The sequence below is a fragment of the Pomacea canaliculata genome, linkage group LG12 (assembly GCF_003073045.1).
Source record: "Pomacea canaliculata isolate SZHN2017 linkage group LG12, ASM307304v1, whole genome shotgun sequence".
NCBI classification, from domain to species: Eukaryota; Metazoa; Mollusca; class Gastropoda; order Architaenioglossa; family Ampullariidae; genus Pomacea; species Pomacea canaliculata.
Genome location: NC_037601.1, coordinates 13,445,154 through 13,469,502, shown reverse-complemented (window position 1 = coordinate 13,469,502; position 24,349 = coordinate 13,445,154). Strand labels below are relative to the sequence as shown.

At 45.1% G+C, this 24,349-nt stretch overlaps 1 protein-coding gene across 1 annotated transcript in view; it reads right to left on the bottom strand.

The window, feature by feature from the left end:
* Window positions 1–23,375, bottom strand: part of LOC112577104 (protocadherin gamma-C5-like) — a 47,752-nt gene extending 24,377 nt beyond the window's left edge. Inside the window, 6 exon segments of the mRNA XM_025260053.1 lie at window positions 1,162–2,474; window positions 2,477–2,702; window positions 2,705–3,100; window positions 3,647–3,931; window positions 4,729–7,032; window positions 21,975–23,375. Coding sequence (XP_025115838.1) covers window positions 1,162–2,474; window positions 2,477–2,702; window positions 2,705–3,100; window positions 3,647–3,931; window positions 4,729–5,313 — 2,805 coding nt within the window. The 5' untranslated portion in view covers window positions 5,314–7,032; window positions 21,975–23,375.
* Between the last annotated feature and the right edge of the window lie 974 nt (window positions 23,376–24,349).

Genomic DNA, 24,349 nt, shown 5'->3' with positions numbered 1-24,349 from the left:
TGATACCCAGTAAAGATGATGAGCTCTTCTGCTGGATCATCTTTCTCTCCCGATTTTTCTTTTTAAGACTCAGGGGGACATATTCTGCGAGAGCCGTTCCACTGATTCCACAACATGACCGTTCTAATGGCGAAGATGAAGAAGAAATGAAAAACAAACATTTGTCGTAGTATTTTGTTGTCTGGCTTATACGGCTCGTTTTACTGACATAAAAGCCGAGAAATTTAACAAAGCTGATAACGAGGGCGAACGGATGAGAAAAAAGTGCGGGATGGCCGTGTGACGTAGACAAGTTTTCTACATGGCGATGAGTTTTTCTCCTCTCATCGGATAAAACAAGCGAGTTGGATGACAAATGTCTGGCAAAACACTCTTACAAAGTTACACAAGGTATGGGACACCAGAAAATGAGATAACTAAACTGCGCAACAACATTTATGTTCACTTCTGTGCTTGCAAATGAGCGTTGGGTTGACTTTAGCTGTGAGTGCGATTAAGAGAGAATGTGTACGAAAAACTCACACACAGAGAGAAAGAATTGAAAGAAACATTGATGAAATAAAAAAGTGAATACATTTGTAAAGCAAAAGCCCTGAAGACGAAGAACTAATTCTACGGAAAAATCCTACAGACGCTGCAATATATTTTCTAAAAAAAATGTTTCCTTGAATCAAGACAAGAAAACTTGTAACTCCGTAAAACTGAATGAAAGCTCAAAAACTAAATTTCACAAGACATTGAAAGGATCTGGTGATGTAGCTAAGCACAGCACTTTTTCAAACCAGGGAGAAGAAAGTCATTCGGCACTCACGCCTTCTACTCACATTACTCGTGATTTCTACCAACCATAAGCTTAAAAGCTGTGCTCATTCCTCTTTCGGTCACCGTTCATAAAACTTTAGCTTAATAAGCATTACATAATTTATAAACAGAAAGTTTTGGTCACCAGCGGCGGCGACTAATCCTTCTTTTTTCCTAATTAAAAATTTAACAAAGAACGTTCAGGACTGTAAGAAAGACAAATCGTGGAAAACTTTTTATTATTTCTATGGGAAAGGAGAAAAGTTATTAAGGGTCAGAGGTATATGACTCATAGCAATGTAAAAATATACTCATGTTATAAGTATAAATAATTAGGGAAGTAGAGTCACGTTTCCTTACCTTAGCTAAGTAGAGATCCCGTTCCTTGTACTGCTCGGCGAGCTGGAGTTTAAAGAGGATGAGATCGTCGTCAGAATCGCGTCCCATGTCAGGTGCGCCGGTTTCCTCCACACCGACCCCGTGACCTTTGACCGCATCGTATCCACCCCAGGAGGCCTTCTCGTTTGGGGGACTCCCGCGTCGTCCCCGGCTGCTGTCACCATCACTGTCCGCCCCTCCGCAGCCGCCACCGCCTCCTCCCACTCCTCCTAAGCTGCTGAGGTTCGAGCCAGAACCTTTGACCTCCCGCAGGTGGTAGGCTGCCGCTTTGGTAGGCGGAGGATGGCGCTCGCGGCTATCAGAGTGCCGCAGTCGGAGAAGGATGGCCGTGACGCAGGCGGCGGTTAGGACCGTCAGGCACACGAGCACTACAACAACTATAATGTGGTCCTCGTTGACCTGCCCTGAGGCCATCATCGTACCATTCTCAGCCACGACAACGACCGTAAGAGTGGTGACGGCCGAGCGGGAGTCGATTCCTCGGTCGCTGGCCACCAAAACCAGCGTGTAGGTGCCGGCATCCCGCGGCTGCAACTCCCGTGCCGTGGCTACCGCCCCCGTCGAACGGTTGATGATGAACGTCCCGTATCCATCTCCCGCGAAGTCGAAGTCCAGTTGTGCGTTGACTCCCAGGTCAGCGTCCGTGGCCTTGGCCAGGAAGATGACTGTCTTGGCCGGGATGCCGGAGGAGATGTTGACGTTGCTAGAGGTTTCGTTGGGTCGGAGGAAGCGCGGGGGGCTGTCATTCTGGTCAGTGATCTCCACCCCAACACTTAGCACATTCTCGTTCTTGGGTTCCCCGTTGTCCGTGGCTAGGACAGACAACTCATAGTGGTCTCGTGTCTCCCTGTCGAACTCCACGCGCGTGCGCACGACTCCTGTGCGATCGACCTGGAAGTAATGCGCGACGTCGTTGTCAGCAAGGAGACGATAATCCACCATCCCGTTCTTCCCCTCGTCCTCGTCAATGGATTTAATTGTGCCAACCACAGTCCCCGAGGGCTGGTTCTCCATCACCTGCAACGTATAACCAACTGGGACACTGGGTTTACGGTCGTTGATATCGATGATGTCCAGGATGACCCTGGTATGCGCCGTCAGCTTAGGATTTCCGTGGTCCTCGGCCAGCACCGTGAAGTCTACCGTGCGGTAAAGCTCGCGGTCGAATGAGGTCCTAGCCAGGATTTCCCCTGTGTTGGGCATCACAGAGATGAGCGAGGACAAGAAAGATGTCACATTCCACAGGCGATAGGATACCCGTCCGTTGTCCCCTCGTCGCGGTCAGTTGCCGACACCTTTAACAGGATGTCAGGTCCCTGTTCTTCAGTGACGTTCCGGCGATACAAAGGTCGCGCGAAGACTGGCGGGTTGTCGTTAACGTCCTCCACAATGATGGTAAATGGCACAGCCGACGACAGTGACGGCCGTCCGAAGTCCCAACACTTGACCTGCACGTCGTAGCGGTCCCGTGTCTCGCGGTCCAGCTGTCCAACGAGGGTTACTTGTACTCGTTCTCCACCAGTTTCTGAAGCGCGAAGTTGCCCCTGCTGGACGAGCAGCTGACGATGCCGTTGGTACCCGAATCTACATCGACGACGATGAAGTGGGCCACAACGTAGCCAGGCTTCGCGTTCTCTTTCACCAGCGAGATGTTGGCGCCGGAGATGGTGGTCAGGCGGATGCTGGGTGGATTGTTGACGGCGTCGGCAACGTACACATTTACCACGGCCTGCGCTTTTAGGGGCTTTGCTCCCCTGTCGACAGCTTCTACTATCAGGCGAAGGGTGCGACCTTGCAGGTTCGTCAGGTCCTGCATAGACATGATTTCGCCAGTCGACTCATCGATGCCGAAGGCGTTGGCGTTTTCCTCAGGCTGGCGAGAGCTGAAGCGGTAGCGAACCTGTTGTGACCAAAAGGAAAGCTATGCTGACAAATGAATTTAAGGCTGCAATATGTGCCGACATGCTATGTGTGTGTGTGAGAGAGAGAGAATGATAGGCTGAGCCTGCAAGTCCTGTTAAATGTGTCAGTGTTGTGTTAGTGTTGGTGATTTGGCATGGCCTAACGAGAGCTAAAGCAGTAGCGAACAAGACGGAGGACAGAAAGAAAAGTAATGCCGCCAAATGGATTTGTATAATACTGGCGAGAGAATCATCTTGTTTTACATGTTTGTTGTGTTTGATATTTGTATATGATCATGTTTGCCTTCACTGTAGCTACCAAGAATACTAATTACACATTGCTTTAGTACAAAGAATTTTTAATGATTCACAAAACAAGTAACCGCACACACCCCTCCATTCGAGTTATCTCTAGCATTTCCAGAACTTTAAAATGTATTTTTCTGTTTTCCTTTCAGTTCTTCACCCAGAGTTCCCTCTATGTGTGTGTGTTTGTATGTGTTCCTGAAGAAAGAGAGAAAACCAATTGGAGCTCGGGCACCAACCTCTCCATTGAACCCAATGTCCCGGTCACTCGCCAACACAGAGGTGATCACCGACCGCGGCGCTAGGGTCTCGTTCACCGAGACATTATACTGCGAGTGTTCGAACACCGGAGGGTTGTCGTTGTCGTCCTCTACGGTGATGTTGAGGGTCAGCACTCCACTCCTGGGCTGCACTCCTCCGTCCACGGCTTGAATGACAAGAGAGTAGAAGTCCTTCGTCTCTCGGTCCAGCTGTGAGTTCACGATCAGATTGGGCACCAGGCTGCCATCAAGATCACGGGATACCTACGAGAGACAAATAAAAATGAAAGATATCTGGGATTCAAAAGACAGATTTCAGAGTTAAGGCCTTCGAATAAAAAAATTTTGTCAACCGTCTGCGGACAAATAAGATTACAGAAGACCTTCAGATGACTAACAAGAGTACCTAATACCTTCAAAAGACTAACATATTTCAAAAGATCTTCAGGAAAGTATCAAAACAGATTGAAGACCTTTAAACTATTTCAGATCGTTACAGAAACAGATATCTTAGTGCAATCGGTATGTAAGTTTTTCCACAAAACATACTTTGCTCATCCTTGTTTCGTGGCCTTTTGAAAACGATAAAAAATGGGTCTTATTCATTAAGGATGCATGCAGTTCAGTAATACCCCGTATCATATTTCAAAATTAAAATTTCATTTGAGGCCTAAATGAAAGACAAAAAAATTATTCGTTATCAAGACACAGAAATTAAAACTAGATTAGAGTCTGATAATTTGCATTTTTTTGTGAAGGTGTATTAGAATGTGTGCGAGAACATTTGTGCCTTACAGGGATTTATTTTTACTTAATTTTGTTTTCTTTCCGCATTCTCAGTTTCATTTTGCTCTAAAGACAGCTTTTTTTAACGTTTAATCTGTTGACAATCTTTCTCTATGAGCTGAAAATAGCGATTAGCCATCGCAGCCATCTAGAAAAAGCGAATATAAGATTGCTTTGTTGCGCATGCTATATCAACTTGGAACGCTTGTACCACCACCAGCACCACCACCACTACCACCATCACCACTACCACCATCACCACTACCAACACTTACATCCAGGGTGAAGACAGTGGGATCCGAGGTGACCAGCGTGTAGTCCTGGATCGTGTTCTCTCCGACATCCAGGTCCACTGCCGGCGTGATGTCGATGGTGACACCGATGGCGGAGTTCTCGCGGATGGGGACGGTCATGGAGGCTTGCGGGAACTGCGGGTCGTTGTCGTTGATGTCGCGTACGTTGACGTTCACCTTGACGGTGATGAAGAAAGGACCGTTATTCTGCTGAATGGCGACGTAGACGAGCAGACGACACTTCTCGGAGAAGTGGCACAGGCTCTCGCGGTCGATGCGCGCGGCCGTCAGTAGAATGCCGGTGGTGTTTCCGACAGAGAATAGTTTGCTGTTGGTGTCCGGCTGTAGCAAGATGCGGTAGCGGAGGGTATTGAACACGTCAGTGCCAACAGGGATAGAGGCGTTCGAATCCCGCGCCACGTTGCCCACCGTGTCTGGGACTGGCCGCTCTTCGAAGATAGTGTAACTTAGTTCTTTGTTCTGCGATGTCACGGAGATCATGCAAAGGGCAAGAAGGTGAAGGATCAACAGAACGTGTCCTGGTCTGTAACGGGCCAGGATCTCCATAGTTAACTTCCAACGCAGCCACCCCCACGTTACAATGACAGATATGTTTTCTTTCTCAGTCAGCCCCACGGGACGTTTGTTCTCTCTCGCCTACGACCAGTTATTTCTCTTGTCTCACGTTTCTTGCCTTCCTTTTTTCACTCCCTTGTTTCCGTCCGGCCTGCACGTGCGCGCTCAGTTTTCAAGTAATAGTTTCCAAATGACTTCATCGACTCTAGCTACGATAACTATGTTACCATGAACCGTTATACAGTATGATTACTGCAGAGTGACAAACAAACACAACAAAGAAGATGTGGGTGGGTGGGTGATTTATCTTGATGCGTGACGAGTCCGTGGCACAAACACTTCTCACCTCAAGTTCTCTCACGCAGGAACGACCTCACTCGATTTGCCAAGCATGAAGCGTCTTCCAAGAATGTAGAACTCCGGCCGGACAAGACCCAGCAACTAGGCCATTGTCACCGCTCGCCACAATCCACCTCGACACATCCATTACTCGCGAGGTCGAAGGATGTCCTGGGCTATTGATTAGCCACTTCTTCACTTCGTTTCCCTCGTGAAACGTTCGACAAAACTAAATTCTCAAAGTCCTCCCTGTAGGCAAAAATGAATAAAGAAGAAAAAGCTGCGCGTAAGGAACTTTGCGAAACACCCTTAGGGGACAAGTGCAGTATTACATTGCAGCAGTAGAGGTCGTTGGCAGTGGAAGCAAGCCTAGTACGTGAAGAGAGTTCTGTCCCCTCTGCCTTGTCTTTTCCCCAAGATTCTTCTTTTCAGGTCACCTCTTTTCCATTAGGAGGGTCGGCGGGCGTTTGAAGGACAATTAGTTTTGTTGTCGCGCTCTAAAAGTTCCGCTGCCTCCTCTCGAGACAGAGTGTTGAACAGCCCCCCACTTCCTTGCGCGTTCAAATATCCATAAGTAGAGTCAAGGGGAGGCAAGCATTTCGCCGACACGTTAAATTCATGAGGATTCGCCAAGGAGCCCTTGGGTTTAAGTCTATTCCCACGCGAATCCTTTCGGTCAAACGTGAAAGGGTCAAGAGCCTCTTTGCTGTTAAAACGTACATATTTTCTTTCATACAGCTCCAAGTGAAAGTCCCACAGCGCTGATGGAGTGGTGAGGAGAATCGATATTGATTGAAAACACAGACTCAACAAAGTGTATAATCGGAATAGGCTTGTCCGTGCTTTGCTTGTTTCTGACAGCCACAACAAAAAGCATTGAAACGTTTTTCCACAAAACAGCGAGCTTGGTTTTCAAACGAAGCGTGAAAAAGACACAAAACTAACATGGACTTGCCGAGAAGATGAAAGACTTTAAGCCGTCTCGACTGTAAACAGTTAAAAAATTCAAATGAATCCGGTCGAAAGTTCAAAACAGAAGCAGTTCTAGTCTGGAGAGAAAAGGAATTATTTTGTCGAAGCCTGTGCTTTGAAGTGTATACATTGGCGGAAGGAAGGGAGGTTCAGGCAGGTGGTTGGAGGAGGTGATGGCGCTCCAGAACCGTTTAACGCCACTTCCAGCAGCAGCTGCAACAGCAGCGGCGGCTCAGAGCCAGACGTCTTGCGTCCTCCACCTCGCCAATCTCATCGGCCACGTCTTCGGCAGGCGGTCTCGTGCGATCTGCATTCGCGACATGCGCACACGTCTCATCTGCCGTCTGGTCTCCCCGGTGGTGGCTGTCTCCCTGGCTCGCATCGGTCTCCCCGCAACGTCTGCAAAGATAAAAGACAAAGTTTAGCAGGCGGATTGGACCAGCCGCATCGGCGGGAGGTATTTGCGCTGGCTATTAGCAAGGACTTGAAGGCGTACGGTCGCTGCCCTCCTACCGACTTGTTAACGATGTTTGAGGCGGGGAGAGGTCAGCGACACCACGCAGGGAAAGTTACACAGAAGACCACACAGACCTGTTGAATTTGGGGAGGGTATAAAGATGACACAGGATGTTGGACCTCTCAGTACCACATAAGGCGACATTCGTTAAAGGAATCCGTTTTCCAGGGATTTCATTCTCTTTTCTACTCTCTTTCTTCGTATCCCACAATTCTTACGACTTCCTAACGACCTATTAAAAACATCTCAACCCGGACAAACACTAAGCCGGAAGTGACTTTGTAAAGATTTGTGTTTTGTTTTTTCCAACAAAGGCAAGTAAACATGCAACCTTAATTATGTTCTTCCTTCTTACATGAAAAAATAAAACATGGGATTCGTATTTTATTATGCATCTGCTGCAACGAACACAGATAAACATTGCCATAAACTCAGCTTCTTCCATTTCTTCGTCAGCAGACGTAATAGCATAAACCAATCCTGGACATAATCGTAACATAATCCTTGACATTATTCAATTGTTTACGAAAGGTAATCTTCAAGTAGGTGTTCAGATATCCAGAATTAAATGCCTTTCTATATACAGTCTATCACAAAAAACTAATTTCGTGAGTTTATAAGAGAGAGACAGATGAGGAGAAAAAAAACCTCGCTCACAGCCTGTGACAGAATTCGTAATCAAAGACAGTCTATAAAAGATGCCTACCAACCATTATCGCTTTGGTAGCTATTTTTTAAAAATATTTGTTTGAAAGCGATCCTTTCAGCACATCAGTGAACGATAGCGATAACAGGGTAGGAGAGATAAGAGTTGTCTTCGCAAAGTAGCCATTTGGTTTTGAAAAAATGTTATTTCTGGCTTCAAAACCAGGACAGACTCGAGTGCAAGCTATTCACTGCATTGAGCAAACCCTGCTTCGTCATACACCACTTCATTGATCATGACATTCGCCAAAGCGGCCAACGTTGATGCATCGCCGGCTGCTTCGACACCGCCGTCACTTCAACGACCTGTCAGGGCCAGGAAGAGGCGCAGGCGAACGTTGTGGAACATCTTCGCTGCTTGCCATCGCCGAGGGTGGGGCGTCCTTCCAGTCGGAACCGATTTTATCGTGGAAAGTTGCAGACCTCGCGTCGACCGGGCGCTAATGGGTGAGCGCTGCTCGAGCGCCATGCTGCGTGACGACTGGTCGTACTGGTGAACAGCCATGGTGGGGCGGTCCTGTCCTATCTTTGCATTCATGTGTGCGAGTGTTTGTTTGTTTGTGTGTGTGTGTGCTAATTCAAGAAAGTTAAAATTAAATGAGAGATGGGGAAAGAAGAGAGGGAGGTAGAGAAGAGAGGTGAAAAGAGGAAAAAGACGGAGGAAAGAGTGATGAAAGGGGAACGAATAGGGTAGGAGGGGGAGAGAACGTTTTACGAAGAAAGCATATTCACCCAACCTGCGCGTTGTTACAAATGAAATGAGTGAACTGATGTTACTATCAGACATACAGCATTGCAGAGGGAATAATGAAGAGGAAAAATAAAGAGAACTTTCATAATTTTATACATTTTTTGTCATCAGTGTGTTCTATATATTTTATCTTATCTCCCCTCGCTAGGTTGACAGCTCTCGTTCACTAACCGAATTAGTAGTGTGTGTGTGGGAGGGGAGAGAGTGGAGGCACAACGTTTGGAGAGAAACGGGGAGATAAAACTGATGTGGTGTTATTCGCCAAGCAACTCCCTCGCTCTTCCATCTTTCACTCCTGAAAACTAGCCCGCATACTCCCCATAACCTCCTACCCAAACCCTCCCACTTTATTTCTTTCTCTCTTTGTCATCAGTGCCATCTCAGATAACGAAGTTGTCCAAGAAGAAGCCATTATCGAAAGGAATACTCCTACTGATTTTAGAAGAACGGTGAAGATTTGTCGAGGCTTCGACACGACCTGCTCTTGCTATAACATATAGCACGCAAAGTAATTAACATTTTTATCTTTATCTACGATTAAACAAGAGCGACAGGCAGACAAACTAAATATACATAAACAATAAAAATAATAGAGACAAATACAAAGAAAGCAGATAAATAGTCAGAGAGGCAGAGAAAATCTTTGCCTTTCCTCCAAACGATTCGTTATAACGAGTGTTTCTGTAATAAAATCCTGGTTTAGTTGCTGTCGGAGTTTTTTTTACAAATACAAGGAGATATTGAATAACATCATCGTATGATCTTCGAGAGACAAGCAACAGCACGAATTGGGAAGACTACCTTGACATATAACATGGAGTAATGTCGGGTAGAAAATGTCTCGACAGTCGGCCTCGTTACCCGAGCGTCCAATTAAAAACATTTCTTAAGGAACTCTCTCCATCCCACCCCTCCCAATCTCTCTCCCTGTGTCTCTCTCTCTCACAGTCACGACACTTATTCAGATAGCTGGACTAATGAAGATCGAAAATACACAGGTAAAGGGTGGGGATGAAATCAAAGATTTGGAATTCATCGGAGTTGAGGCAGGATGGTTTGTTTGTTGCCAGCAACTGTCACGCAGATAATACAAAACTAGAAGAACTCAGATGGTGAAAAAAATTTAGACAAACATCTAAGAAATGGAACATCAAAAATGAATATTTCCACTAACAACGGTTTCTTTGATGTGCGCCTCACAAAGATGTACATTCAGAAGGCCGAGATGCACTAATTAAATCCTTGCCGAGCTGCACTAAATTCTAGTAAATCCTAGTGACACATCACTTCAGGAAAAGCCTTTCATCTTTTTTGTTTTGAGCTTCTGCGAGAAATGTAAACAAGTATCACAGAGCTTGTTATTATCATGTCTTTGTAGTATCACTTGCCTACATTTTTACATCGAGTACTGAAGTTACTGCGTTTGTTTACTTTCGAGATGTAAAATGTTTTGCAATCTGCTGCAGAGTTTCTGGAGCTTTTAAGATGAAATCTTTTGCTGTGAAATGGCTGACAGAGTTCTTTTTATAAATGAGAGCACTGTTCGTTCTGCCAAAATGTGAGTCTTTCTCTCTATCTGCTTTCTTCACTCGGGTCGTTCAGCCCAGACTGCCGACAAGCCACAAGTCTGCTCTCCGCTTGACAAGCGTGTTGACCATTCTTGACCTTGTCTGGTATCCCGGCACCAGCTCCTTGTTTCCACGCGAATTGTGGAATTATTGCTAGTGAAGATGTCACCAAGGGAGACGCACAGTCAGCTTAGAGGGATCGAAATATCTTGGGGTTGCTCTCACCTACCCTGAAACCAAACCTCCCAACCTGGAAGACCAAAATCTGGGGAAAGAAAGGAAGCAACTGGTAAATGTCCCTCCGTTCCTCTCTCGTTATAGGTTCCTCAAAAATAATCCCAGGTCAATGAAAGTACTGATGTGCCTGAACAGGAAGTGTACTCGAGTGACGTAACACAGTGATTTCTGAGAGCAGTGTTAAGACAATCACAGCGATGAGGGGAGCGACGACAAATTGCCTGCAATGTCACAGTCCTCGGAGACCTTCAGCACTAAGCCAAGTAGGTCCTCCACAGGTGGGACTTCCTCCGACTCGTTAATACAGAGATGGAAGCTGTTCATCCCACTGTGGCGAAAGCCGAAAACTCAATCATCAGCCAGCATCGCTGTATGATTGCAGACAGCTACAAACGCTGTCAAGTGTGGGGAGGTAATTAGGAAGATGGAAAAGAAAGATGTTATGGACAACTCAGCAATCAGGTCTAGACATCTACAGAGAACACTGTGGTACTGACGGGGTAAATATTGGGTGGGGCTGGACGATGTCAGGTAGGGTATCTTGTGGGGTGGGTGGAAGGTAAGAGAAGGATATATATATATAGGAGATACGGAGAGAGAGAAGAGGAAATGGCTAATAACTATGGTAAAATGATAGTGACAGACAACAAGCAGACTCTTCTATGGAAGAGGGGAGAGAAAGAGATAAAGGGGATTGGATGGGGGAAAGATAATGCCCACCCTGGGTAACCACGATAATGAAAAGCAGAGGACAGACGGGAAAGAAAAGCAATGATCTCCATCGTGGTGTTCGAAAAATACAGAAGAGAGAGTAGACGAGAGATGTGCATGTATTCCCATAATAGAAACCCTTCACACACAAAAAGACAATAAAGATAAATACATCGCTGTCTTAGTCACATAAAATACATAGCAAGTATTCCTATCACGAATTGCATTACTGGACTGCTGGCAGACGATTAACTACTAAAACGAGGCATGCTACTACAAAACTTCCGGTTTAGTCACATTCATTGTTAAGGCTCGCCGAGACTAATAGCGGAGAACTTCGCTAGAGGCTAAGCGTTGGTCTCGGCAGACAGACATCATCCTATACACGTCCATGATTCCCTACTTTGCAGCATAGACAATAAATACAAGTATCACATTCAACACCAAATATCCCTGACCAATCTATCAACCACCAGCCCACAAGGCAGACAGTCAAACGGTCAGAGAAAAAAAAAACACGTGGAGAGAATTACAGGCTCAGCTCCCTCCCTCTCTCTCTCTCGCAAACGCAAACAGTTCACAAGTGTCTGACGTGTTTCCGCAGGATGGATGGAGGATAGATGTTCATTTAATGGCCGCTCCTCCACGTAATTTTCACGTTGACGTTAACGTTCACCATCGTTCGATCCGTGCTGCACCTTTTGTAAACACACCTGACATTGGTTAATCCATTAGCTATCTCCGGGGAAATCTTGATACCCGGCATCATCAACTAATTATTGCGTACCGCCAACCTCTTCCCTTCACCCTCCTCTCCTAAATCTGTCTCTCGCGTGGAATCACGCGAAAATGTCTAGTTTATATTTATATATATATATATCTTAACTGGACATGCGAGTTATGTCAGTTATTCCCGTTACGTGACTCCGGTCTTTTACTGATAATCGCTTCAACGGATTTTACTGGCCTGAGCTGAGAAAGATGTCTGACGTTTAGTTTCATGGCAGGTATGACACACAATCCTCCCTGATACAGAACCTTCAGAGTTTTTGTGAAAAGGAGCATAAACAGAACATAAAGTGGCGGTTGAAAATCCAGAAATTCTTATCAAATCCCGATTTGATACTGTCTGGCTTGCATCACGAGTGCAAAACGGAGGGAGAGGCCGAAACACAAGGACATAAAATTTCCCGACTGAAACGGAATTCTCTAAAGTGGCAGAGAAGCATGGCGAAACTGCGACTGGGTGGCATTAATATTAGGGGTGGCATTTAAGTCTTCTATGGTACGAAGCTGAGTAGAGCTCAGTACAGATCAGGGTGAATGCTCCACTATCGTTGTCAGACTACTGGTCAACACAATTACCAAGAGAAATGAGGTCCGAATGACAGATAACATTTACGTTGTCAAGGATTTAGCCAATGACAGTTAGACGATATGGAGATTAGGCATGGTCAACCGTGGTGTCACGGCTTTGACATCGTCTGGTACACAGAAATATTTGTAGACGGGTATGGAGAACGGAGAGAAGTTCTATTCCCACTTGGGAAAATAGTATTTCACACTGAGCTCGGTGTAGTGGTCAAAAAGCGGTTTGCACCGTACTAGACTTTTAAAGTTGACTGAACATAAAAAAAAGAAAAAGTAAATACAGATGAAAGGAAAAGGGGGATTGAAATAGGAGACTAAGACATCGTAGAATTCTGAAATACTTAAAAATATTCCGTGAGAGGTATGCACAAAAATTCTCTTCTTTCTCGGCAGAATTCAATAAACTAAGAAACTAACCCTGTTTGATTTGGGTATTTGCATGTTTACAAGGTAATCACATCTACTGTTCTCAATTTATTCTACAATGCCCACGCCATGCGTTTCACTAACTTTATCTCATTTTGTGTTCAAACTTTGCTCTTAACTATCTTCCTCTCCCTCCCTTACCCTCCTCAATCTCGTGACGCATTTCCGATCATAACAGCAAACATACGGGTTAGAGTAGCGTGACATACGGGTAGCCCACGATCATCATGGGCTGTTAAAGGACAGAACTATGAAAACAGCCGATAAGACGCTGAGCCTGGGCCGTGTCAGGTACGCGACCCCACTGTACCTGCCGCCAACGGATACGGACCCCAGATAAGGGACACGTCAGCTTTGTCCTAACGGCCCCTGACGCGTTTCTGAGTGGTTCTGCAGCCTTGGGAAGAGAGGTATGATGAGTAATAACCACGCTAACGGCTCCGCTCTTATGGCGGTCATTTAGAACCGCCGTGGCGGTTACCTGGAGATAAGAAGTGCGGGATTGTGCAGACGTTTGCCAAATCCAGATGCGTCGTCTTCCTTCGGTGACGTTAAATGACCACTGAACCCACCACGAACTTCCTCTCCTCCCTCCCATATCTCCATCCATACCCTTGTTACTAAGTGTCGGCCAGACTCTCCGGAGACATGTTAGCCGCACAGGCACTCCGCATCGCCATATAAATGAACAGCCCATGGAAGGAAGGGTATGAATGGCGATTATGGAGAGTGGAAGGGGAATAATTCCGCATGGCTTTGAATGTCCTTGGTTTGGCTTGAGTCTAGTGGTTTGTTCATATTCGTTTTGCGTGTCTTTGTGGTTCCTTCGGCCATGTACTCGCTAGATTATCCTCATGTTACATCCGGGTATTTACTGCATAATACTGACGGCTATTGCAATAGCGGGCAGTGAGCAAGTCGCTTGACGACCTTGTCGATAACTGAGATGCAAATATTTTTTCTACTGAGTTGGAAGACTTGTCAATAAGTATGCAGTTGTGGAATTTGTTCTAAGTTTGTAATGCCGCTGTAGTAAATAAAAAAAATATTTTGTTTCACTCTATTTATTATTCTTTAAAAAGATACATCTAAGTTTAAATTTTTATTCTGTATATTTTTTGTGTATTTATATTTTAGTTTGTTACATTAAAAAGTGTAAGACAAAATTAAGGATGTTATGCGTATATTCGCCCAGATAAGTAGGAAAACGAGATTTAGTTCTCGTCTGTCACGTGACTTTTACGTCCACCTCACGTCTGCAACCTGTCTCGCATAAATATGTCCACCATCCATGTTGTACCAGGTTCTCCCAGCATGTTGTCCTGCAGTCTTTATCTCTACCGGAACAGCTCCCAGCCCAGCGTCCGCCCACTGCATTCACCAGATCATTCTGAACGCTCCCGACTCCCCATTTTGTTTCACCTCTGACCTCTGGTCCACCCCTTGAACGGCAGCCACCCCTCTAATACTTGGCTGTGATTAGCAACAGGGGACGATGTAAACTGTTTCCGGGACTCGCCATGAGATTACATTTAGCACGAAAGCCTTCAGAAAATGTCCTGCACCATCCTGTTGGAGCTCGCTTTGTTATGCAAACTCTTTTGTTCAATAATCTGATAATTTTTCTATTTTTATCCATTCTGCTGCGTGATTTCTGTCAGTGTGCCTGTAAAATGCCTCATTCAATCTCCTCCGTTGTCTGTCTCTAGTTTTCTTGACTCAGACCGCTGATGTTTTTTTTTCCCCACGTCCATTACCTCGGCTTTGAAAAAGTCTCGTAAAATGTAAATCATGTGGATTAAATTTTTAGTTATTATTTGACAGGCTGAAAAAGCGTCTCTAACGATCGGACGAAGATTTACGAAATTGTATTTTCAAATAAATGTGTGCGCTGGGTGAAAAAAGAGATGGAATGGGGAAAGAATTAGGGAGGTGTGTGTGTGTGTGTGCTTGTGCGCATGCGTGTGTGCGTATATACGTGTGTGTGTGTGTGTCCATGTGTGTTTCTTTGTGAGTGAGCGATTGTGTTGTGCTTGTGTGTATACGTATGCGCGCGCGTGTGTTTGTGAAAGAAACGTATAAACACATGTTAAGACATACGCACTAAGAGAGAGAGAAGAAAGAAGAGAGCGAGAAACTACTGAAGTAGACGGGAATTTAATGCGTGCAAGACGAGAACGACAATTAGAACAAGAAAAACCGTCACTTAGCTTTCCTCGCGGCAAATCACCATCGTCTAACGACTTTTCAACATAGCCTCGCCGGGTATTGATGACCCGCGTGAACCTGTCAATACAAACCCTTTACCTTGTCTGCTACTGTCTCTTTGACAACTTACAGACTAACCGAGAGATGTTAGCCTCGGAGAAACAGCACTTTGAAACACAAGCCTACACCTTTATCGTCGTCTGACCGGTCCATGACGGAGAGACAAGACTCGGGATGGCGGCTCTCGAGACATCCCCGATTGGCATCACGTTCTGCAGGCAGGTCCCTTCCACCGCCCTTCGATCTGACCCCATGGCCCTCGCTCAAATCACAATCAATGGATGCCGGACCACGTGGAGAGAATTAGTCCACCGTCTGTCCAGGAAGCCGGAAGTTCCCGGAGCTGAGCTGTTAGTTTGTCAGCTGACCGAGACTTTGTTGGGACTGCCTAAAGGTCCTTCTTTACCGGACAAATAAACGGTTGACCAAGTATTTACATGATAATAGAGAGAAATATAGACACACACCTTGTTCACATATATTAATGTAGGCATATGCAAGTAACAGGGAAAGAGAGGAGAGGGGAGGTCGACGAAAGAGATAGACAGAAGGAATAGAGAAGAAGAAGAAACAGGGACTTTAGACTGACGAATGACATGCAGAGAAACATCCTGTGACTCTCATTACCACCCTACTATCCCACCTCGACATGCAGTGTCACTGCTAATCTTCCATCACATCATCGACACTGTTTCCTTACCTACCCGCCGTCCTGTCTCCTTCCTTCGTCATTTCCAGGACAACAAATGCACGTGCATTATGAATGTAATGAATGCAGCACGTCTTCCGGTCAGACGCAGACTCCTACGGCAATTATTTCGCACCGTGCGCAGCAGGACGGAAAGCCGGAAATGACGTCAGCCCCGCCTGACGAGGAGGGATCAAGTGTGTTCAAGAGTGGGGAGGAGATGGTTGGGAGGTGAACCAGTGAAGTCCTCCAAGTCTCCTCACATGGAAAGGACTGACGGTCAACGAGGCTGCTCGGTGCTCACTCTCAGCTCTGTTTTTAGCATCCACAGCTGTGGGTGGAGTTTTTGTTGGACTAAAATATCTGTCTGCTGCCAAAAATAAGCAGCTGCAGACGACAGAGACAAGGTTTCTCGTGTGACGCATCCTCACTTTTTTTTATTATTTTTGGGCTATTTTTAGTTGCCCGCAGTGCTTTCCGTTATTAACTGACCCATTTGTTTGTTTGTCTGGAGAGCTTGCATGGCGTTGGTAATGTCCACGTGATGTAGTTTTTTTAGGGACAGGAAGGATCCTTGCAGCCTTACCTGCGGACAGGCCGGAAGCAATAAAACTCAAACGCGACATAAATAATCCTGGTAGCATAATAAAAACGTGAACAAGTGTGTTTGTTTGTATTATTTATTATGCACTGACGAATTGTTTGTATAATGTACGTACGATGCACTTACTTAACAAGCTTCTATCTTACACTAGAATGGCGCGGAATGTAAACCCAAGACAACCTCAGAGCATCGAGGACAACTCTTCTGCAATGCGGGTGGATTTGATAGTACAGAACTATTCAAACTGGTTTTGATTTTCAGCTCCTAATTGGTTTTGTTATTTGGTGGCGAAGTTTACTGCCGCTCTTGTCGGACATTTTGTTTTTCCTTCTCCTACAGATGCTGTATATCCCCATTTCCCCAATCCGCGCAGAAACCGGAAGCTGCAAATTGAATGGCTACGACTCACGTCTGCTTCTTTCCCCTTCCACCAGCAACTAGAAAAGCGTAAGCATTTACCTCCCCTTCTGTCAGATCTCCCTACAGATGGCGCGGTGTCTGAGCTTCCTGGACGGGATTTGTCCGGACACTAAAGAGGCGCGCAAGAGATTACTCCAGAGATTATCTCATGTTCCCTTTCGCCGCTGCCCGTATATTATACAAAGTAGATTACTCCAGAGATTATCTCACCTGACCTTTGACCGTTTCAGTACATTATTCAAAGTTAGCTTTTTCTTAAACAGTTATTGTTGTCAAGATTAGAGCGCGTAGCTTCATCTGACTTTGCTTATTCATATCACTAAGTTTTTACAGAAACTCAGGAAGACTAAGACATGAGGTCACTAAAAATAAAAATAAAGAAACACACACTAATGTTGAATGAAAAAATTGTGATCGATAGTAAAGAAGCATAAATGTCACTATACCCTGATTTACTCGAGATCTGCGAAACTAAATATTGTTCCGGCAATAATGACCCCAAAGTTTCTCATTTATTGTGAATAATTTCGCTACCCCGGGATCTGTAAAAATGCAGTTTTTTTTTCTGACGAAATGCATTAAGAACCGGAGGGTTCCGTGTTCGAACTCCGTATCGGAAAAAAAATGTTTTCTTTGGATATACTAGCTTAGCCGTCGAATGCGTTTCTCCGGTGTTTCCTTTTTCATCATCCTACTTAGTGCGAAATCGCCGGAAGGCGAAAGCCGTTTTCAGTTAAATCAAGCAGCCACCTGACCGGAGACCCTCCGGGCTTGAACACTGCTCTATCATGAAGTGAACTAAGCTGCCAGTGTCACAAACGTAAATGCAGCGAAAATTGAAACGTCTCGCCTTGAACACGGGTCCAGAAATAGCTGCCATCCCACCCACCTTAAACACACATTCTCTCTGCCTCTTATCCTCTCCCTCCGTCTCTGCTTCACGTGACCTCAGTTACCAGAAGCAGATGTTCGGAAACAACCTCGGAGATGCGAATTCGCCATGTGAACATTTCCCAGTCCTCTTACGTGCGCGTGCAATTCGTGGAGGTCAACGAGTGACCTGGAAAGTTCACAGACTTGTAGGAGGTCGTCTGCAGGAAACCCACACCACCTCACTCAGAGAGGCGCTCGCTTGCAAATAGAACGAACAGAAAAAAATGTCTACGACGGAAATGGACACTCGGGTGGCTGCTCTTCTACAGCTCCCTGTCACGAAGCCATGGCTGCGCAAAGCCAGTTAGACGGAGGACAGCGCGTGCTGCGGCGGGAGGGCCCAGGGAATGGCGCAGCATGCACACAGTGCGATTGCTTACTTTTAATCCCCCGAGCGGGATGACCGTGTGTCGGGTCCTGAATGTCTGAACCTTACTCACTGACAAGACACGTGCGTCTTGTATCTGTGAACAATGCTACTGTACAGCAAAACTAACACACCTGGACTTTATCACCCACCCACCCGAATCCCTCTTTCATTCATTTATTTCTGTCTCTCTCTCTCTGATTTTGCCTTTTTTTTCTCCAGAAATACAATTGAAAAGACTGAAATATTTCTGTTTCTTTATGTCCCCTGTTGTCACTAATAATGTCAGTAGAGTCGCCCCCTGCCAACAAACAATCTTTATCTCCTGGGGTTTGATTACCATACAGCGGTGGTCTGCCTTCTGATGCTATTGTGAATCTGTTTACCGTGATTAATGTTCCCTGATGATAACGACCGATGACCAGACATTAATAAGAAAATAGAAAATTTCTTTCTCTCAGTCTGCTGGTCTTTTACTGTCATTTCCCCGACTGTAAGACTGTGTACACAGACACACACGCCTATACAAGCACACAAACACACAGACGCACGCAGCTGCGGTGCCCCGAGTGCACGAGGTCACGCTACCCACACGTACCCAGTGCCACTGCACACTGTTCACGTCACATTACGAGGACCCTGGCGGCGCGCCTGGCGAGTAAGGCTATCACATTTTCTCAAAGAACCCGAGATAGATAATACCCGTGGTAGACTGCCATTGACCCGCTGCCACGCCCTTTTCTCCCGGCGGCGGCAGATCCATCTAACAGGCATACTCCCTCCTCTAACATCTGCGTCCCCCAGACCTCATCACAACCTGATTTTCTACAGCAGTGGCGTCAGCATGTTTTGTGACTTGACACGTATTATTGAATTGTTCCCTTTTCCCCCCTTTCTGTGTCTGCTTCTCCACCTCTCCCCCTCCAAACCAGATGACTTCTGTGCGTGCGACGCTGGAAACCAGCTCCTGTGCCTCGTTTCCATATCTCAAGACCCTAGCTATTACTGCCTGAACAGGAAATACACTTTAAGAATTATATGTATTATATGTGCGTGCTCAACTCCTGCCTGGTTTTACTTTGGTTTCAACTGGACATTAGCATATAAAGAATTGTTAAATCCGTTTGGTACTCTGGGACCAGGTCCACAAGGAATCATTAGGCGCTTGCTACATGGCTAACACTAACCATTGAACTATAACCTTTATTTAGTCTCCAAATTAAATCTTTTGGGTCTGATTACATTTCTCTTGTTCTGCTTTGTGCTTTGTCAGTACATTTCTCGCTGTTTAAATTTTGGATGTCTGTGTGTACATGAGTGGGACTGCACACAACTTCTTTGTCCATTAATTATCTCGATTGCATCTTAACCACTTATACTTCCTGTATTCCTAAATTAATGACCATGTTCCCACTGGTACATTATTTTTCATTATTTTATTTTATGTGTATTCTTGTATGTAAAGCGCCTTGGGCGCGGCTTGACGGAGAGGAAGTACGCTCTAGAAATAATCGTTATCATGAGAATGAAGACAAATATCAACAATACCTTTTTACTTGTCGATACTCTGTATTTTTCTAATTCCACACACATCTATGAGACGTAGACACGAGAGTAAGCAGAAGAGAAAGATCAACAGTACGGTTGCAGTCGTCAATATAAGTTATTCTTTTTCTTCTTTGCAGATGCTCTTCTTATTCTTGTAGCCGCCGACTGCCAACAAAGCCAAGTGCTCTCCCCTCCACATCAACCTCTCGCAGCCAGACACCTTGTGTGTGGAGGCTTCAAGTACTCCATACCAGACACCTTGTGTGTGGAGGCTCGGAGTTCGCCCCTTTTAGGCCATACTCCAGCGAGCGGAAATTGCTTTGATGTAGCTAAACACCAAAGGTTATTTTCATAAAAGCAGCCCGGCATCAGCACTCTCTGCTCTCCCCTGACACCCCTTCCATCTCCGTTTCATACTGTTTGATATCTCCTCTGTGCTTGTGTGTGTGTGTACATGTTATAGCACAAAAAACAAAACAAACAAACCAAAAAATAAAAAAAAACCGCCACAAAAATACACCCCCGATATGTCTTACATCATCATCTATCAAATGACATTTAATCATATCTTGATACTCTGATTTCATCAGCAGTTGCAGCTGCTGAAAAACACCTGTTTATCCTCTTTGAGTGTGACAAGTTCAAACAGTGTAAGATTTTTTCTGAAACATGGCTAGTTGCACTTCACCAATTATCCGCAGAAGTCTAAAGTAATAATATAAAAAATAATTCACTAGGAATAAGTTATAGAATTTTTTAAAATGTACATAATATACAATTCAGATGATTCAAAGGGCAATCTGTACTCATGAAACGTCGACAACTTTTTTTAAAACTGTTTATCTTGTAATACCTAAATCCGGTCAACTAAAAAATTTTCTAATTTACCTTTAGCCCAGCAAAAACAGACAATAACCTCTGGCTTTTCCTTGCATTAAATATATATTTCTGCAGGCAATGAGAATATGAAACGAAAGTTTCTTGAGAGAATAATAAACGAACCGATCAGAGTCTTGTGTAGTTACCTCAGGTATCAAATGATTGAACAGTAATCAAGTAGCAGGTGAAAAAGGACACGGCCACAAACAACCACCCGTCGGGGAAAAGGCCAGGGGACTGTGTTTGAAACAGATACCAGTACAGGTAACTTTTACAGTAACATCCTCTAACACAAAGGTCAGGTAAAACTGAAACCAATTTTCTTCTTCATCTCGCAGTCCTGCCAATAAGATCCCTGGACATGGAGAACACAAATACCCAGTAACACTCAAAAAAATGTCGGGTATCGATTTGAAACTTCTAGCTAATTGGCGAATTTCCAGCGTTCGGTGTAATTTTATCAGTAAATTTAAGTTCTGGCAAAGTCAATCTAGAAAGCAGAGGTTGTTTTTTTTTTTTCATTCTTCTGACCCATCATGTAAACAAGAGAAACACGGTGATAGTGGACACAAGCTTGCATATTACTGCGATTATATTTGTTGAGTGCAGATGACTCATTAGACAGTGAGATTGCTTAAGTTTAATCACCAGATCGGATTAAGGTCTTGTGTGAATAATGTTTGTAGCAACAGACTCTTTGGTTGTGTTGGTAACTTCATCCCATACATAAAAATACTCACGATTGTCCGAGGACAACACAACAACGCGCGCACACACACACACACAAACAGAGACACACATAAACAAACATCTCCTACAATCGAATGTAATTTCGCTTATCTCTCCATCGGGGTTTGGAGGGAGAGCCACAACAACAGACTTTAAATATAAATTAGTCGAGCGTGGTATGTAATTAAGAGTTGCTGGCGTTTGCCTCTTTCTCTCCTTAACAGAAATGAATGAGATGTTATTGTGTCGCCCACCTCACTAATTTTCGCCAGAACTCTACCTGTGCATCCTGCCTGCAGGTCGCCATTGTAATTACAATACCTGGTAATCACACTGGCAGGACCTGTCATCCCGTAATCGATTGCTGCAAGACGGGTAAAGGAAACTTTTATCTCTCTCCTCTCTCTCTCTCTCTTTCCATCTTCGGCTTTTGTATTCAACTGACAAAATCACGGTCCGAGAAAAAAATTTTAAAAAATGCTTTCTTTAAAATGTTTCACTGAGTAAACATTGCGATTGATGAAAACAAACAAGGAAGGTTAGATTGACAGAATGGAACGACGAGAGAAGATGAAGGGTGATTGATGATGTAGACAGAAAAAGATGATTTCGAACTCACCTTGCGAGCGTCCTTTCACGTCGATCACTGATCTCGTTGGTCACGTGCCACGAGCACGAGGCTCATCGAACGAGCTGGATCGTTATCGCCGTCAACTGCGGGAATGAAGCTGTAGGGAGCATCACTGAACATCAACTGAACACCAGCTCCGCAAAAATCATGTAAAAGTCTGTTTCAAACACAGCGTCCGTTGAAACTGTTCCTGGCGGCCGCCTCGTGACCTCCTCTGACCCGTCGCAGATCAAATGAATTTCCAAGCTACACAGTAATTATGTGTAGATTCCGTTTATTTAGTTTGTCACAGTTAAAAACAGGTACGGCAAGGTTGATCCTCCCACGTTTGTAAATATTGTTACGTAAACTGAAAGCCCAACGCAGGATTCAAAAGAAAAATGTGGGAGGAAAACTCACGGTTCGGTCCAGCAGACGACGAAAATCTTGGTACGGTTTGCAGCAGATGACGATGAAAATAAATCGACAGAAAACTTCAGAAAGCCCATAGGGTTAAAACGAAGGAAAAATAAACCCTCACATACACAAATTCGTTAGTAGAAAGCCCAAAGGTTCCTGGTGTCCTCATCTACGTGTCACGTCCGCAGTAAGTAAACGTGACATCCACAGGTGAGACACACACACATGTACAACCCTCACGTCATTTCCGAGAAAGTGAACACAACTTGCGGCGACGACGCACTGCGTATGCCTCTCGGACGCTGTGTTTGAAAATTTTGTTTCTCCTTTCTTTCCTTTTTTTTTTTTTTTCTCTCTCAAACTTGGTGGGTCACAACCGAGATATGATCAAACTAAAGAGTTTTACCGAGGGGCTGACGAGGCGACCGAAATCCATTAGGAACGTGACCATGCGGCCGGTGATGGAGAACAACGCCGCCACCATGCCATCTCACGAGCGGCTGTCGGACCAGAATGAAAGTAAGGGGGAAGCATCAAGCCACCGGCTTCTGGGTGGATCTCTTCCCCGACTCGCGCCGTCACGACCGCTTTTGTGTGTGCGTGCGTGCCGGGGTTCCCCTACCGCGGCGTGTGCGTGCGTGCGACGGAGGAACACACACACGCGCGCGCGGGCGCCTGCACCACCCCCTCACCTCCTCCACGGCCGTTCGCCAGCCACAAGACAGTTTGGCGAGAAAGGGGATGAGAGGAGGAGGAGAGAGAGAAATGGGGAATGGGGAAGAGGATGACTATATGCGCGCTAGCTTCGCGGAGTTCGTGGATGGGTGGATGGATGGAGAGGAGGGGGACGGGGTACCGCGCGACAGACTTTGACGTGATTGGAGACACGTCGCCAGATTCCAGAAAGACACATGTCATGTCAAAGGTCATGTAGTTTGTTTCCACCCGGCCAGTTGAAAATTGAATACACTTGTTTAACTTTTTTCGTTTATTTGTTTTAAAGGCTAATCTCATGTAATCATACATGGATATAAAAAAAAAAAAAACAAAAAAAAAACAAAAAAAAAAAACAAGGAGCAGAGGGAATAAAAAAAAAAAAAAGAAAGTAGTGTTGTCAGGTGATCAGGGGGTTAGTGGGGGATGAGGGAAGAGTAGATTCGATTGTCTCCAAATATACTACGATATTGTCTGTTTGAATGGCGGGGTCACAACATTAACCTTTCCTGTCAGTTTTCTAATACATTAGTGGTGACCTGTTTCGGCTTGGTGTCAGTCCTGGTTACTAGTAACTGAGGGAAAGTGGTTAATCAGCTTGGAACGGTTGCGACTAGCTGCAAAACATCTATAGGCTTTGTACACGACAGTGCCAACTCCCTCGGGACATCTAGAGACATAAAGGACTTTATGCTTTTAGATACTTTGTCAGGGGGTGGACTTTTATTGCATGTGTGTGTGCAGGCGCGTGTATATATATGTATGTTGTCTGTTTGTGTGTGGGAAGTAGTGGTTTGGAAGTAGAGTGTTTTGGAGAAAAGAAGAGTAAGGAATGAGAATGAAGGAGAGAGAAGAGAACAAAAAAACAAACAGAGAGGAAACCAGCTCTACATTCCTTGCACACCTCATCTCACTCAAGAGGCTCGGTCTTTCAACTGATAATGTTGTGAGAGCACTACTGTAAACGTGGCGTGTAGACAACATACAAACGATTTTAAGAAGATTGAAGTAATAAACTCGATGACAGCTCAGCCCCTCCAGCATCACGTATCGGGTTCTCGTCACCTCCAGTCCACTCATCGTCTGTGGACACAGTTCTTCCGTGTTTTCAACGAATGAACAGATGCTCTTTATCTGTCTTTCGGTCTTCTTTCCTTCTTGGTCCTCTATCTTCCCTTTCTTTTCTCCCTTCTTCCGAATTATTTTGTTTCTCCCTTCTCCATTTCTACAAGGTTCATTTTTTTCTTTGT